This window comes from Pelmatolapia mariae, linkage group LG16_19, assembly GCF_036321145.2.
Source record: "Pelmatolapia mariae isolate MD_Pm_ZW linkage group LG16_19, Pm_UMD_F_2, whole genome shotgun sequence".
Classification (NCBI taxonomy): Eukaryota; Metazoa; Chordata; class Actinopteri; order Cichliformes; family Cichlidae; genus Pelmatolapia; species Pelmatolapia mariae.
In genome coordinates, this window is record NC_086241.1 from 11,025,418 (window position 1) to 11,041,881 (window position 16,464).

Sequence of the window (16,464 nt, forward strand, 5' to 3'; positions counted from 1 at the left end):
ACTATTGTTACAGACTAAACAATACTTTTTACCTGGGATGTTTTTAACCAGCTCCTCAAAGCTCTGCTTTTCCACCCTGTAAACCACACCAGTAATTTCCATCCATCATTTCCTCTTCCTGTCTCATGGAGTGTAGCTAGTGATTCCTCCAATGTTTTTGTAGAGTCAAATAAAGAAACTGGAACAAATGATGTGTTTTGTGCCAGGCTGCTTGTAATAGAGTATATAAAGATAGAAATTTAAGAATTGCTTCTTTGGCAAGTTGTCTGTTATGCGTTTACCCTAACTATGGTTCATCTCTTGAGTTAGGTGCCTTTTTAATACTTTAGTGATTCATAGGGTAAGTTTAACAACCAAACCAAATAAGCATTAATCTTAAAATGGCCGGATACGGGGACTGGAATGACCAAAGAAAAAAAATTCAGAGACCTTCAGAAAGCTTGAAGAACTATTGCTTAAGACTACTTTAAAAAATGTAGAAGTCTGACTTATTGAAAGCAAAATATGAAGAAATGAAGGGTTATTCTAGAGTTTCCCACAGTGGTGTGTGCATTTCATAATCACACAGAAAATACACAATACCAGAAGTACATTTTTTAATAATGTGAGAGTTTTGGTTTGGTTTTGTACTGTATAAAAAGAATAGACAGAGTTTCTAGGTCTGAAAAGTAATGCCAGTACTGAAGTGCCTTAAAGCTGATGTTGAGCAGGGGGAGATACCTTTGTCTATGCTCCCTTGACTGTGCCCTCAGTAAATACAATCTTGATTAATTTAGAGTTTCAGTCAGTAAATTCCACTGTTATTGAATACTACATGATGTCTATTTTGTGAATTATGTTCCCCATTAAAGTGCAGAGGAACAATAAATCAGGGTATGTTTTAAAATGGGATTTTTACAAACCAGTAGGTGATGTGGTCATTCTATTGTAACATACTCAGAAATCCTGTATCTGTAACTTTTTCAGCTTTGATTACATACAAACAGGAATATCAGAACCTTACTAGGTGTGCCTATACTCAGTTGTTTATTTATTGTTGATTGGTACAGGAACATGTGTATATATCATAAACACGTGCCACATGCCACAAGTTCTATACCCTAAGCTAATTTTTAGTCCCGATCCTGTCATATATTTGTGTCTAGTTCAGTATGAGGGCTGTGTAAACTGCACAGACTTGTTCGTCTACTTCAAAACTTAATTGCGTGTCAGGGCCGGCAGACGTTGAGCAAATAATTATTGTTTGACAGATGGATGAGATAGAATATAATCCACTTGTCACTCATAGTTGTGTCACTAAACCACATCTAATCTCCACAGTTGGTGGTTTCCAGGTGCAGAATTTGGAGGATCTGTTCGGGTTGATCACATCTGAATGCACAGCCTTATTAAGACTTACTTATTTAATCTTTCATGCTTCATTGCAGCCTCGCAAATGAGCAGGCTCCCACATCTCCAGACCGAGGACTCCTCCACGTTTGGCATTCAGCGGGCCACAACAGGCAGCTCTGTCCAGACAGGGTGCTGCTGTCCAGGCCCGTGCTGCAGGTCTCCTTGGGGGAACACCACGGCCTCCTGCTCGCACAGGGTAAGTCTGTTTGTAGTAAAGAAAGCACCACTTTCATTTATGCTTCATCACTGCATTTCTTCTCAGATGTTACTGTCTTTCAGGTGGTCAGGTGTATTCATTTGGAGAGCTTTTATGGAGGGATCTGAGCGTCCCCGTGTCTGCTCCAGTGCCAGAGGTCTCTCTGCTGGGGAAGACGGTGGTCCGTGTGGCTGCTGGCGGCTTCCACTGCGGTGCACTGAGCGAGCAGGGTAGCGTCTACATGTGGGGGGAGAATACTGCAGGACAGTGTGGGCAAACAGAGAAGGGTACAGTCACAAACATCACCGGTTAGTTAACACCTTTCTTCTGATTTTCCCAACTTTTACTCTTGTGTTCAGCCTCTGCTCTCCATTGTAACTTCTGTCTTCCCTCACTACCTCTATCAGCTTCTTTCTCGCTTATCTTTTACTTCTGTTCTTTGTCAGAGATTCAACACTTTCTTTTCTCATTACTTTTATCCATTGTTGTGAAACTTCCATTTTCCGTCAGTGCTTCCTCCCATTTTTTGCAACATGGTTTATTTTTTTATTTTCGTTCTTTATAAATGCTGATATTAATTTTCCAGCTACGTGTTTATGAGGCCTTAAAACTGATTTTTAAAGCACCAATGGTGATAGTAGATATAAGGTTGACAAATAAAGACTTGTTAAATTAGATGAAACAGTTAAAAAGAGGCATTTATTTACTTCTATGTTAGGCTTAGTATGATTTAAATGAAACAGAAAATTACCCCACAGTTCCAGAGCCTTGTCCTGTCAGCGTGGTGGATGGTGAGGTCGTTCCTCCAGTGGTGGTTCGAATTGTGGACCTTGCCTGTGGACGGGAGCACAGCCTGGCTCTGTCAGCTCAGAACGAGCTGTGGGCGTGGGGTAGTGGCTGCCAACTCGGTCTGGTCACCAGCACCTTCCCTGTGGGGAAACCACAGAAGGTAATACTGCAACTGGTCCCTGTTATAGATATGAATGAAGATTTAAAAACCTTCCCTGTTAAATGTAGTTGTAAGTTATTAGTAAATTAAATGAAATGAAGTACTGCTGTAGCAATAGTTAAACAGGTGTCACTACTAATTTATTTATACAGCTCATACAAATATCACAAAACAGGAAAATAGGAGCTTGAGTGTAAATGGTTAAACAGTTTTCTCATTACATGTCAATAATATTAGACATTTTAAAGTATTAGTTAATTTATGAAATGGTTAATTTACTCTTGTGTTCTTTATCCTCTATGTCCAAAGGTGGAGCACTTGGCAGGCAGACATGTGATTCAGGTAAAATCTCATTTCATTGCAACGTTAAACCTCCAAAGCTGTGATGTCCTGTTTCAGCTTTACTGGCTGTATTTCCTTCCTGCAGGTGGCCTGCGGTGCATACCACAGCCTGGCACTTGTTCGCAGGTTACCTCCTCAGGACCATAATACCCAGCATGCCCCTAAGAAGAAGGAGCGAGGCCAGTCACCCCACTACTCGGTGACAGAGAGGGAGGAGCTCTCAGCAGTTGAGGATTCTCATTACTGCCCACTCGGAGTGGAGTTAACTGAAGTGATGAAAGGAGAGGTAAATAAAAATACAAACAGGAATAAGTAAAAGAACAATAATGAAAAGGGGGCTACACGAATTGTAAAATAACTGCCAGTACTTACAACAGCAGAGCAAATTATTGTGAATACTCTAGAATAAGATTTAATAATAACAGTTATTAATTCCATATAGGAGTTTTAATGCAGGTTATGTTTTCCAGAATTTTTGAACCCTGTAACTTGTTAAGCACAGGAGAAACACATTTTCAAGTCTTTAAAAACAAATGTGAGCACTTTACAATTATCACAATCTCAAGCCAAAATATAAATTTTGTTCAGCTTTTTTCTATAACTGGCTTGGAGCATCAATATTAAGGGACATATCACAGTTTCTGTAGAAAAATGTAGAGAAAAAGAAACAAGCATCAATGCCCTGTATGTTTAAATTCTGATAATACACGGGGTGAACTTTAAAGAGTCACACCATCACGTGGCATGGGTGGTCAAAACAAGTTCTAGCATATGAAAGGTCTTCTTTATAACTACATTTTAATTTGAGACTCATCTTCTATCTGTGATTCTTTCTGTGTCCAAATCAGCTAATTTTGACCGGGTCAAGTGGGAAGCATGGAATAAAACTCTAAACAGTGAGAGTTTTATTCTGGAATACATTACACAAGTATACTGATGTTCAGTTTACTTGTGTAATGAGGCCAAAAGCGATATGGTTGTAGGTAATTTCTTGAATTATATTTTTTTTTGTAAAAAAAAAAGTAAAAAAAAATGTACCTTTTAAAAAAAAGGTACGGCACAGCTAATCAGAGCTGCCAGTCAGGAAGTGTCAAGGAAACTGACCGGTCATAAAAAGGCCACTTCCTCCCTAATGCAGCAGAGTTATTTGAATGGGTCACTACTGAATGTGTCACCACCTAACACACTGTTGGTTGCTATTGGTGACGTAAATAACCAACAGTATGTTAGGTGGTGCAATCATGATGTTTTATCACATTAGTGAGTGCATATAAAGCCTCAACATCCTGTTAATCTGAATAATGTCCAGTTCCAACATTTTACAGGTGTGTAATTGTTGAAAATTGACTAAAAACAAGTAATTTACATAATCAGGAACCATAGCTTTCTCAACAATGTGTGATACCCCTTGTCATTTTGTGTTCACAGACATCTTTCCAAGTTCGAGGACCCAGACAAAGGCTCCGGGCTGGAGCAACGTCAGCAAGCAGCAGTCCTGGTTCTGATGACAGCAAATCTAACACTAAACAGTACGTTACTACATAACTCGCGTCTCTCTTTTAACACTTAATTTTAAAAATAATTCCTAACTCTCATAGTTGTCTTTCTTTGCGTTTCCTCCACTGGAAAACTTTAGCCCAAACCTTGAACCTCAGGGTCAAACTGACAGTGTAACAGAGACTGACGGCAGCCCAAAAGTGCACTTACTGTCAGGCTGGAGAACCAACAAGAACTTCTCTGAAGACCTGGAGCTGCAAAATCTCCTTGAGAAACTCTCTGATCAGTCATTAGATAAACAAGACACTGACTCACTGAGCAGCCACACCTCAGGTTTGTGATATTCGTCTCTTCGATGTTTTGAAATTTATCATTTAATGTAACAATTAATATAATTGACTGCTTTTCTCTTCTTGATTCATCCTTCACTCATTCCTTTGTTTTCAGTTGCTGTTTTTTGCTGCTTTCTGTAATGTTTTCTCTTCTCTCATCTGTTCTATCCAGACGACAGCTGCATTTCCTCAACTCCTTCCTCTGACCTGCTGACTTCCAGTTACAAAGATGACTTAAATACAAAGAGACAAATGCACAAGTAAGACTGTATTTCAAAACCGTGTCCCAGAACTGCAAAACATGAATAATAATCGTCGACTAATGCAGATACACGCCCTACCAAGATGTTTGTTATCTTCAGTGTATTAGCAGCTTAACCTTTGACCTTCTGTTCCACAGTAACAGTGGACTGTCTGGGTCACACTCCTCTTCCCCAGTGTGTCTGAATGAAGTTCGACTCTGTCTGGAGAAGGAAAAGCCGTCCCTGCAGGGACTGAAGAGCTCTAGTCTCACAAACATACACCAGAAGGGGAGAACGGCAACGAACAGGAGAAGCTCGCTTCCCGGAACACCCACCCACGGTAGGAATGATAGGGTGTGAACAGCTTAACTGTACATTTGGGAAATGAGCTTATTTACTTTACTTCCAAGAGTGAGATGAGAAGATTCCCCAAACTCCAAATATGGAGCCAGGAGACTGTTAGCATAGCTTTTCATCAAGACACTAAGAAGCTATTAACAAAAAAACAGACACAGCATTTGATTCTGTGTAAAACCACAGCTGTTAGTTTTTTGCATCTGTACTTGTATTTGAAATGAACGAACAAGAGGTAATTCCTGTAGTTGTAGCTTTGGAACTACAGGAACTGCTGTTAGGATTATGTTTGATTATGAATTTTAACTTTTTACATTAGTAATTAGTGAAATACAGCAGTATGGACTGAACACGTTTATACGCTATCTGGCACTTTTGTCGATTAACAGAAGGACAAGCTTATTACCTGCAACAGAACACAGCGCAGTTCCTGCCTGTGTTTGCATTTCACTTTGACGCATTTAAGACCAACATATCTTTTAAAACTTGAGCTTATGTGTTCAAATAAACTGATACGTTAATCAAGGTTATTCTTGCTTTCTGAATATATCTTTTTTTCATTATTAAAGCATTTCTCAATCTCTATAAAAATGACATTCAAGTAGCCTGAAAACGTAATTTGGTCTCACTAATAAGTTGAGAAATCTCTCTGTACATCTACTTGTTTTGTGCTTATCTTGACAACTGCTTGTCCAGTCCAGTCAGTGTTGGCCCTTGCATTACTGGGGACATGAGTAAGTGCTTTGCTGAGTATGAGATTATTTGGGTTATCCGTTCTCATATTTTGGCTCACTTTCGTTTACAAGTGACCCTCTGCCTGATCCACTCTGTGTACGGGGAGGAGGGGCAAAGAAAGTTTTCACAGGACTGTTTGCAGCCATCTTAAAAATTAAGGGCACTTTATGATTCAGTGGCTTGTAAAACCTCCTTTAGGAGCAATAACTTGAAGTAACTGTTTTCTGTATGACATGATCAGTCTCTCACATCATTGTGGAGGAATTTTGGCCCGCTCTTCTTTACGGTGTCTCTTCATGAACGTAATATTTTAACATGCTAACTGAGGCCTGCAGAGTTTGACATGCAGCTCTTGGGGGTTTTTTGCAGTTTATCTGAGCATTGCATGGTCTGACCTTTGGGTGAATTCCTTGGGACGTCCACTCATGGGAAGATTGTGGGATTGTGTTAACACACAACTGAATGCTCCAGACCAGAAAATTGCCAAAACTTCTGCTTTTGTAGAGGTGGTGACAGCTGCTGATGATCAGTTTATCACGTGCATTCGATGAGCAGCACCCACACAATTTCTAATTTTGTTTGGCTGTCTTTGTGAAGATATAATAATGCATTACTAATCATCTTACTTTTAATGTTACCTTTAAGTTTAATCATAACTAGTAAGTGCCACACTCTCACGTAACCTAATTCTAACTTCCCTAAAACCAAGTCTTAGCCCTCAACTCTTGAAAGAACTTTGTGAGAATTTTATTGTAATAAGTGATGAAATGTTGTAAAGCTTGCTGGACATCTAATTTTACATTTGGTGTCCTGTAATAAATTACCTCCTTTGTTTTGTTTGGATCAGAGGATCTTAGGAAAGCTGTTTTGGAATATGATAAGAATATTTTAACAGGGATTTTATCAAATGTTAATTAAAACGTTACCTTCTAGCCTCTATTAAAAGGACACAATCAAGATGAATTGATTATTGTGCTACATACTTTTGCTTCTCCAATTTCACTACCTGATAGAATAAGAAGTAAACCCCCAATGGGTTTACTTCAGTTCTCTTTTTCATGTTGCATTTTCAATGGAATTAGACCTAGAGTTCTTCATTTTTTTAGGATTTAAGTTTACACAGTTTTCCCATTTTAGCAAACATCTTATACTCTCTCTATATAACTCTATCCCAATACTAGTACTGGTAATTTCTGATAACTGTGCTAATGATTTCAAATAACTTTACTTAATAAAGGTTGTATGAAATACATTGATTGTGCCATACAAGGGCCGGCAGACTAGCTTCTCATTTTCTGGTTTTCCAGGAGTTTCAGGAGCGTAAAAATGAAAGTGTCTCGCCAGCCGACGCAGAAATGAAAACCACGTTGACATTTTAGGTTTTTGCTGAAAAGCCTTGTTTTTAAAAAAAGAAGTATTTATTAGATATATTGAATAGCAGAATATTTTCATTGATGTTGTGACTTTCTGCTCTGTGCCTGCTTATCTTGGTTCAACAGCTTGACTCTGCTCCCGGTTAGTTTAAGTATTTTGTAGGTACAAGGTGGCACATGTTGATTCCAGCGAAGCTCTGTGAGTCGTTAGGGTGTGTTCATGAAAACCCTTGTGGGTGCGGTTTGTTTGTGTTTGCTCATGTAGTATGGTCAATAACACTGCACTGAACTCTGATGCAGTTTGTTTGCAGAGAAGACATAAACACTGAATTTTCTGAATTAATGACATCTCTTAAAATCTCAGAAGACCCACGAAAGTTTGTTTTCACAAGCAATAACGATCCCCTTCCTTAGTTTATGCTCAAAATATTGGGAGATACTGGCGTCTTTATCTCTTGAGTCGCCCCTTGGCCAGTCTGAATTCATTTTCGATGGATCATCCTGAAGCTATGTTGATTCAGCTGATTGTGGGAAACACTGCAGATTGCATTCTGTAGCAATAACATTCATATTACTCAAAGATCACTCAAGTCCATCTAGGCTCTTTTAGGATTTCAAGATCATTCTGAAACATTGACAAAAAACATTTTGTACTAGAGTTATTTAATTTTAATGAAAAACTCAATTTACAATATAGACAAATGCTCAAATATGACAATTATGTGAGGATTCAGTTATTTGAATGTCCTCACCTAGTGTATTTTTACTTTTATTCAGTCAATGCTTTCTTATTCTGTGATTTGCTGGTGTGGTAGTCTTAATGTAACGACAAACCATCATATTGAATCCCAAGCATCTTTTATACATGTATATATTACACTGGACTACTCTCTGCAAAGCAGGTTCCCCCACAGGGACATTAAAGTTTTGCTCTACTCTGCTCGTGTATTTTTTCTTTAGGGTCTCCTCGGAGGCGACACCCTTGTGCTTGCAGGCCGTCCTCAGCTGGTGGGGCCCCGGCTGGAGCGCCAGAGGAGGCAGAAGATGGCCTGCCATTTCTGGAGACAGAGATTTGGAGCTGGGGCCGTGGCTCTGAGGGACAACTTGGTCATGGAGATCAGCTCGCCAGGTGGGGACCAAAAATAAAGTGTAACAGTGATATTTAAAAATAAAATGTCTATATTGTGTTTACAATATGTCTATGATGATGTAATAAGCATAATTATTATTTAAAGGTGAATTGAACTGAATTACATTAAAAGACAATTAGATACAACCTTTTGGGATAAAATGCTCAATTGAATTAGGTGGAAATGTGTAAAGAAAGAAATTATAACCACAAGATTAGACTGAACTGTGTTTGTGTGTCCAGACTCCAGCCTCTATGCATCAAGTCTTTAACAGGTGAAGAAGTGATCAAAGTTGCTGCAGGCTCGCACCATTCACTGGCTCTCACTGCTCAGTGCCAGGTAACAAAAACGGCACACACTTATCATGATTAGACAAACAGGTGCTATATCTGAGGACTCCCTTTGACATTAAATGCTCCCAAGCTCTGGACACCTTACTAAATATTGCTACTTGTACTTGCATGCTGAGATGAGCTTAACATTTCTGTATGTTTTAATGAGAAGTCCAGAAAGATGAGTTATGCTTTAACAAAAGGCTAATAGACATCCTAATTAAACATCAAAATTTGTGACTCAATCTTAAAAATAAGATGTAATTAACTGTCTTATGATACTTTAATCATGTTATTTTTCAAGGTCTCAAGTTTCAAGTATTACTTGTATGTAAGTGCATGCTCACCCCTTATTTCATCTCTTCTGTGCTGTAGGTGTACTCATGGGGCAGCAACATGTGTGGACAACTCGGCCACGTCAACAGCCCCGTCACTGTCCCTCAGCAGGCGAAGGTACAGAAATCTCATCCCATTTTTTAAAATTTAATGCACACATTTCACACTTCTAGCCAAAGATTTAGTCATTCACATAGGTGTTTAGTTTCGCTAATGTAGGAAAACATAGCAACACCATCCATTTCCTAATATTACTCTGTTTTGTTGTGGGTGGACCACCATAGCTGTCTGATGGCCTTCGTGTTTGGGACTTGTCAGCCGGTCAGAGCCACTCCCTGCTCCTGGCTGATGGAGACTGTGTGCAGCCAGTCCTGTTGTACTGCGGCCAACAGAAGGAGCCAGTGCAAACTGAGAGGCTAAACCAGAGTGAAAGCTCAAGCAAGAGGTCACCCAACAGAGTGGAGCATTATACAGTCATGCCCACCCTGCTGCCCTTCTGCATCGAGGTTTGTAGGTCCAAAGCGCAACTTAACACAGACAGTAAGGAAAATGATGGGTGGAGCATTTTTTCCGCTAAAGCACGAGCATATTTATGAGATGAAAGTTCTTACTCACACCAGCTCTATCTCTATCTGTAATTGTAACCTAAATGTTACCCTCTTGTTTTTTCTGTGTGTGTGTGTGTGTGTGTGTAGATGGGTTACGTTAGCAGTGTGTGCAGTGGAGGTCAGAGCTGTGCGGTGCTGGCAGACCACAATGTCATGGGTTTTATTTCGGCTATCCACGAGCTGGCCTCCAGAGAGAGGCACTTGTACTGTTGGTGCAGCAGCGTCAGGAAGATCCTCCTCACCCCTCTGCGTAAAAGAGGTCAGAGAGCATCTACTGCCTCGTTCTGCCTTATTAAAACATTTATTAAAATTAGTGTTTGTGTGTGTGTGTTTTCTCATCTGCAGAGAGTTTGTGTCCAGTGTTGGGTGAGCAGTGCACTCATCTCTTCTTCTCTCTCTGTGAGAGTTTTGGTCAGCTGAGCACCCTGATTGGCCGACATGCCACAGCACTCACCTACTTCCTGCATAACGTGCAGGGCTGTGATGTCACTACCCTTCCCCTGCTGACACACACAGAGTATTTCATGGACACATACAAAAGGTGAGTTGGGTTTTTTTTGTCTCATCAAACAAAAGTCCCATCATGTGATTCCCTCAAAGAAAACATGAACAGACATACTCATGTTTATGTCAGTAATCCCTGTCATGCCTTTTTATCACCTTTTCTCCATTTTTTTTAGTTTTTACACTCACTGGTGACTGTATTAGTTACCTTACTTGTAGCACGTTGCCTTCAGAACTGCCTTAGATTCAACAAGATGCTGGAAAAATATCTCAGAGATTTTGATCCATGTTGTCATGATCGCATCACACAGTTGTTGCTGATTTGTCAGCTGCACATTCATGATGCTTTGTTTATTCGTGTATTACAAAGCAGTTATAGTGCTGTGGCTAGAATTATTTTACATACAAGCAAACCCTCCTGAAATTCGGGATCACACATACTTATGCTGTGATCAGGTTAGGTTTCATCACACCTTATTTAAGCTTATATATAGTTAAAAGAAACAAGCCAGGAAGACAAACCTATTTCAAATGATCTTTAATAGTACGAATGCCTCTAATTTGAGATGGCGGGTTTAAGCTCTTCTTACAAGTTCACTTGACTTTGTAAAGCTGTATCTTGTGTGTCACTAAGGAGTAAAATCTAAGTTAAAATCCCTCTGTCTGACTCTAGGTATTTTTCTTCACTTGGTGATTTCCAAGTAATGGGCGGATTCCAACCACTTCACAAACTCTCGCTGTAAGCACTTTTATTTTTCTTAAGTGCTCACTGTAGGAGTGCAGCTCTCTTCATTTGCAAATACATGTTCTTGTATGTTTTCTTCTTTTGTGACTAAACTAAAAGCATAAAACTTATCCCAGTCACTTGACAGACGTGTTATTCTAAGAGTGCATCTGTCTCTGCCTGTCTCTGTTCCTGCCCAGTGAGAGTTTAGGCTTTCGGCAGACTTTGCTCACTCAGCTGTCCGTATCAGATCAGTCAGCCAGTGGTGATGTTGATCTGGTTTCAATGTTGTACTGGCCTCTGCAGCAGCTCCACCAGTACAGCCGAGCCCTGCTCAAACTGGCGGCCTGCTATGATGTGGTGAGAAAATCCTCTTCTCTCTTTTTTTCTCAAGCACTTTTTTGACCTTCCTTCTTCTTCTTCTTCTCTCTTTCCCTTGCTTCATTCCCTCACTTTCTGTTTCGTTCCCATGACTGAGCAACATTAGAACAAGTGGTTGTTACTGTCACTGTATTGACTTCAAGTCTTTTATATGTTCAGGTGTACAAAATTCTCTGTCATGCTGTCTTTCCTTTTCTCCCCAGTTAACTGTGGAGTATAAGTCCCTTGATCAAGGTCATAAAGATTGCGAGTCCCTGTCTTCATCACTGCTAAAAAGGAAGAAGGAGGCTGAAACCACCTTCCTGTTCTGGAAGACCCACTCTGGCAAAACTACTGTGAGCGCAACTCTGTTTTATGTGCCTGCATCCTGTAATTTTTTTTCTAGTCTATACACATTAGTCACTATGCTTTCCTTTGAGGTTTTAACCCATGACAACAAGTGTGCTTCTAAATTTTATTTCACTGCCTAGAGCCACTAGTCTTCCTGGCAGGAAGTGCTCCTTTTCAAACTGAGCTGATGTCCCAGAGTATTAATTTGCCCTGAACAGCCCTGCCCTGTATTTCATTGGCTAAAGTAATAGGGTAGTTCTCACTGATGGGTGTAGCATGCTGTTCAAAGACAAAACAAATAGGTACAGTTTTGAAAACTTTCAGTTGGATGTCAGTCCAACTGAAAGTTGGACTGACAGTTCTTTAACAACTCCTTTCTTCAGTTGTTAAAGAACTATAATAGATCTGTAGAGCAATTGGTGTGTTAAAACACACACCTGAAGTGTCTGCTTGCACAGAAACCTGTTTCCAAGGGTTTCCTCTTGTAAATTCATCAAATTCCCAGACAAATATAAATCACCTTTTCTTTAAATTTGTTGCACTTTGATCAAGGTGTCTGCAAGAGCATCTGAACTGCACGCTGCTCTGCAAAGCAGCAACCCATCATTGTGCAGTACAGTGAAAGTAATGGTTTTCAGAGTGCGGCCTCTTCCACATCCTGTGTGAAAACACATTAAGTTATGAGACATGTGTTGCAGCTTATGAGCTACCAGAGTACCCCGGGTTTTATTAAGGAAATTTATGTGTGTGATTTTGTTCTTCAGGAGTGCCTGCGTCTTCCCAGGCGTCGTGTGGTCTGTGAAAGCAGCAACAGATCTCTGACTCTGCAGAATGCCGGGCGGTTCTCAAATCACTGGTTCATATTGTTCAATGACGCCCTGGTGCACACACAGGTACTCAGAATAAGTCAGTATGAAATAAGATATAATAAAGTGCTTTTCTTGTTTATGTTAGTAGCATAAATTCATGTTGGGGGAAGCAGAGCGTAAAGGAGCCTTTAAGTCTTTTAAAATTATTGTTACTTTATTTTCATTTTTTTTGTTAACAACAAAGAAAACCCAAAGGATCTCTGATCTGACAGTGATTTCTGGTCATCTGCATTGATTTACAGCTGAAGCTTACATATGAACATTGTGTCTTTTATTCAGGGTACAATTCCCTCTAAGAGCTTCGTGAGTATCCCTTCCACCAGTTTACCCAGTTTCACCTCCAATAACAGACATAACTGTAACTGAGCTTGAGCTTGAGCTTGAGCTGCAGCAGCATACTGTAGGTGGGCCGGCATCTGTTCAGTGCTTCCACTCTGACAGGATCAACTAGGATTTGAATGCAGCTATATAAATGTTAATACAGGACAGGTATTACAGGTGCTTAAATATCTGGGGCTTTATATACTTTCAGAAGCAAGTTCTTCTGTTAGTTCAAAGATCTGAGGCGATTTTCTTTTCCCTGCAGAAATAGGAGCTCTGCAAATATCACATGAATAATTGACTGCCTCACCAGTGAGTCTCTCATCCTGTGGACATGCTCCAGCTCCATCTTCTTGAGTAGCACTTGGCGACACTAGTCTATGCTCTGCTTTGCAGCCTTGTTGAGCTTGGGTTGGCAGCACACAAACCTATTCACCTCTAGTTGGAGTAGCCCTCCAGCTTGCACCAAATCTTCACAGCAGAATAAGATGGTGGAGTTGAAGTTGGTCCACCTGAGAGACAAGAGTCTCACTGGTGGGACCACATCTATGGCAACTGGTCAGCCCTTTGATAGTAAATGAAAAGACAGAACAAACTATTGACTGATCTACAACTAAACTAAGAATTCGTTGTCTGTTTGTATAATGATGAACGATGGCTTGCGTTGTTCATAAATAAATTTTTCCTTTGATGTCAGAATTGCTGGCCATTATGTTCCCTAATACTCTGTTTTTAATATTTTGTCCACTCAGTTAACATGAATGAGGCTAAAACAAACAGTGATCATTGGCCTTTGTAATATTCCAGCATTACAGACGTCCTGTGTTAACATTTATTCTGTGCATGTGGTCCTGATGGCTGATTCTGTCCAGCTGCTGCTCAGCAGGCTGCTGTGTGTGGATTCATCTGTGTTTAGAAGATTTTCCAACATTAGTTAGTGGTGAAAGTAGATGAGGTCATAGCTGCAGTAGTTCAGAGCTTGGAAGGGTGATGGTGAAAGGATGCATCTCTCACTGCTGTGGTCTAGCTTTAAACAAGGAGACTGTCACTGATTTCTTCCAGATGATGGCTTCTTTATTCTTACACTTACTGTCAGCTTGTCCTCTCTGGCTACTTTTTTTGGTTTTAGAGCAGTTTCTTCCTGAGACTCTGTTTCCTGTTTGATGTGGTGTGGTGTGTTACTAGAGTTTTGGGCTCATGTCACGTGTTGTCAGTTAAAACTTTGAGATACCGTTGATGTACTAAAAGTCATTTTGTGCATCATAAATAAATCTTATAATTGTAAAATGTGGTTAGTATGCAATGTGCACTAAGAAATGTTTTTATTTCTGCCCATGACAATCAAAAGTTAAAGCTGGTCAGTTCCCTTTCAAGGTCTTCACCTTATCCATCCATCTGTCTGCCTGTCCGTCTACCCATCCGGCCATCCACCAACTCAATTCTGCTTATCTGCCATCAGGTTATGCAGGATATTCTAGACATCTTTCTCCCCAGCATCTCTTTCCTGTTCCTCCTGAGTGATCGTGAGGAATCCCCAGGCCCAATGAGAAATAAAATCTCTCAGTGAGTTCTGGATCTTTCCCTCTTAGATGTTAGATGTGCCCCAAAACCCTCCATTCATGATTCATCCATGAACAGATGCTTGAACCATCTCTGCTAGCTTCTTTTTTCACACAAAGGCGCAAATGCTTCAAATTCCTTCTGTATGTCTGAGTTTCCCTAAGAATTAGCCCAGAAGATCTTCAGGTGATTTTACTTGTTTGGTCTTTAGATCTCCTTACCATAGGTGAGAGTTGGAACTCTCGCTTTACCATTCAGTCATTCAAGAGAAAACAAATTTGCCATGACAATCCAGTCACACGCTGCACCACTCTGCTGGTCTACCTCCATCTTCTCAGTACTGGCAAAGAAGATAATGAGAGTTCTTCACTTGGGCCAGCGTCTCTTCCCAGATCCAGAGGGAGCACTCCACTGTTTTACAGCACTCAGACTTTGAGCTGCTGATTGTCATCGCAGCCATTTCACACTTGGCTACAAAATTGAAGGTCACGCTCCACTAAAGCCAACAGAACTACATCTGCAAAAAGCAGAAATGCTATTCCGAGGGTCAAAAAATGGACCCCGGCTTATCCCTTACAATCCTGTTCATGGTTCAAAGACGAGGGTGAAACGCTGACAGGTCCAACACTCACTTCTGTGTGTCCACGTCCAGCATGGTTGTCATTTCTATGCTTCTGTTTTCAGCTCACATGTTCAAATGGTCAGAACAAGACTTCTACAGATAGACCTAAAAGCAGCAGAAGTCCTGGAAGCAGCACAGAGGTGCATAAGGAGAGGACCTTGAAGGAGAAGCCATCCAAATTTAAATCAGGGTTATATTGTAGGAGTCACACAACTTAATGGTTACATCTCATGTAGTTAAAAAAAACAAGGTTTTATGGACCTTTAACTGTAATTGATATAAAAAGGAATTTAAAACAGTCAATTACTTTTAATATTAAAACACAAGTCATGTTGAAAACAACTGAAATATTCTAAAAGGTCATAAGTTTATAGAGGAAACTGCCTTATTAATGTAGGGTAGTGTAGCTGAACTCAAAAGACGTTGGACTTTCCCAATTTGCCAGCACACAGTCAGGAAACCACAGACAGTTATAAGGCATATCTTTTGGTCATCTATCCTTTTCTCTCTCTCTCTCTAACATACACACACACAGTAGGATTTGATTGTTTCTAAAGTTTTGTAATCTCAGACAGCTTGTTGTTACCTAATATGTGAGAATTACAGAAAAAGTGCTGCTCTCCCTCTTTGTCTGCAGTTCTCCACTCATCACGTCTACCCTCTGACCTGTTTGTGGGTGAAACCGGTCACTGAAAACGGCAGTGGACTGTGAGTTTGTTGTTGTAGAAATCAATCTACATGCTGACTAATGCGAAGTAAAGGAATGTTAGTCGCTCTGATAAAAACATTTATGCAACACTATAGCCTCAACAGCAACATGGGAGCAGTGAGATCCATGCGGGGATCTTTTTTAATCTTTTAATTTACTTTGTATTTATTGGATAGGCAACAAGCAGCAAATCATTAAGCCATAGTTATGGTTAACTTTCCATGAAACCTACTGCTCTTTAAATCATCTACTTTTAAAAGTACTGGTATGTTTGTGACCTTTGTTTGCTAGCCGAGACCCCAGAATAACCAGTAGAGTCCCGTTCAACCCCCAGACTAATAAGATGGTAATAAGTACTTCATGTACTTATAAGGATGTCATTTATGCTTTTTATTTATGAGTCAGATTTTAAAATCTGAGCAGCTGGGATCAGTGGAGTGAGCTCTGACTTATTCCAGCTTGCAGAGCATTGCATGACCTTATGAAAATCAGCAGGAGACAAGAGTGATCTAATTCTAGAAATATTTTTAAGTTGGACCTCCAGCCTACAAAGCGTTTAGGGAGTGGAAGTTGGATGTCATTTGTAATACAATATTTAAAAGATCCACCTGCTTGTTTTTTTGTAC

General features: G+C 40.1%; 1 protein-coding gene across 4 annotated transcripts in view; it reads left to right on the top strand.

The window, feature by feature from the left end:
• The window catches only part of LOC134644324 (alsin-like), a 32,541-nt gene that overhangs the window by 3,081 nt on the left and 12,996 nt on the right, over positions 1-16,464 (top strand). For 2 of the 4 annotated variants that reach the window (XM_063497280.1, XM_063497279.1), the window contains exons 3-23: positions 1,428-1,588; positions 1,672-1,896; positions 2,347-2,537; positions 2,847-2,879; positions 2,965-3,165; positions 4,308-4,408; positions 4,516-4,709; positions 4,881-4,968; positions 5,109-5,290; positions 8,373-8,541; positions 8,785-8,881; positions 9,250-9,327; positions 9,495-9,716; positions 9,906-10,077; positions 10,164-10,359; positions 10,996-11,061; positions 11,247-11,406; positions 11,631-11,762; positions 12,522-12,650; positions 12,906-12,929; positions 15,767-15,837. In XM_063497280.1, coding sequence (XP_063353350.1) covers positions 1,428-1,588; positions 1,672-1,896; positions 2,347-2,537; positions 2,847-2,879; positions 2,965-3,165; positions 4,308-4,408; positions 4,516-4,709; positions 4,881-4,968; positions 5,109-5,290; positions 8,373-8,541; positions 8,785-8,881; positions 9,250-9,327; positions 9,495-9,716; positions 9,906-10,077; positions 10,164-10,359; positions 10,996-11,061; positions 11,247-11,406; positions 11,631-11,762; positions 12,522-12,650; positions 12,906-12,929; positions 15,767-15,837 — 2,892 coding nt within the window. The remainder of the gene's footprint in view (positions 1-1,427; positions 1,589-1,671; positions 1,897-2,346; positions 2,538-2,846; positions 2,880-2,964; positions 3,166-4,307; positions 4,409-4,515; positions 4,710-4,880; positions 4,969-5,108; positions 5,291-8,372; positions 8,542-8,784; positions 8,882-9,249; positions 9,328-9,494; positions 9,717-9,905; positions 10,078-10,163; positions 10,360-10,995; positions 11,062-11,246; positions 11,407-11,630; positions 11,763-12,521; positions 12,651-12,905; positions 12,930-15,766; positions 15,838-16,464) is intronic. The other 2 variants (XM_063497281.1, XM_063497282.1) reach the window with 1 other exon arrangement.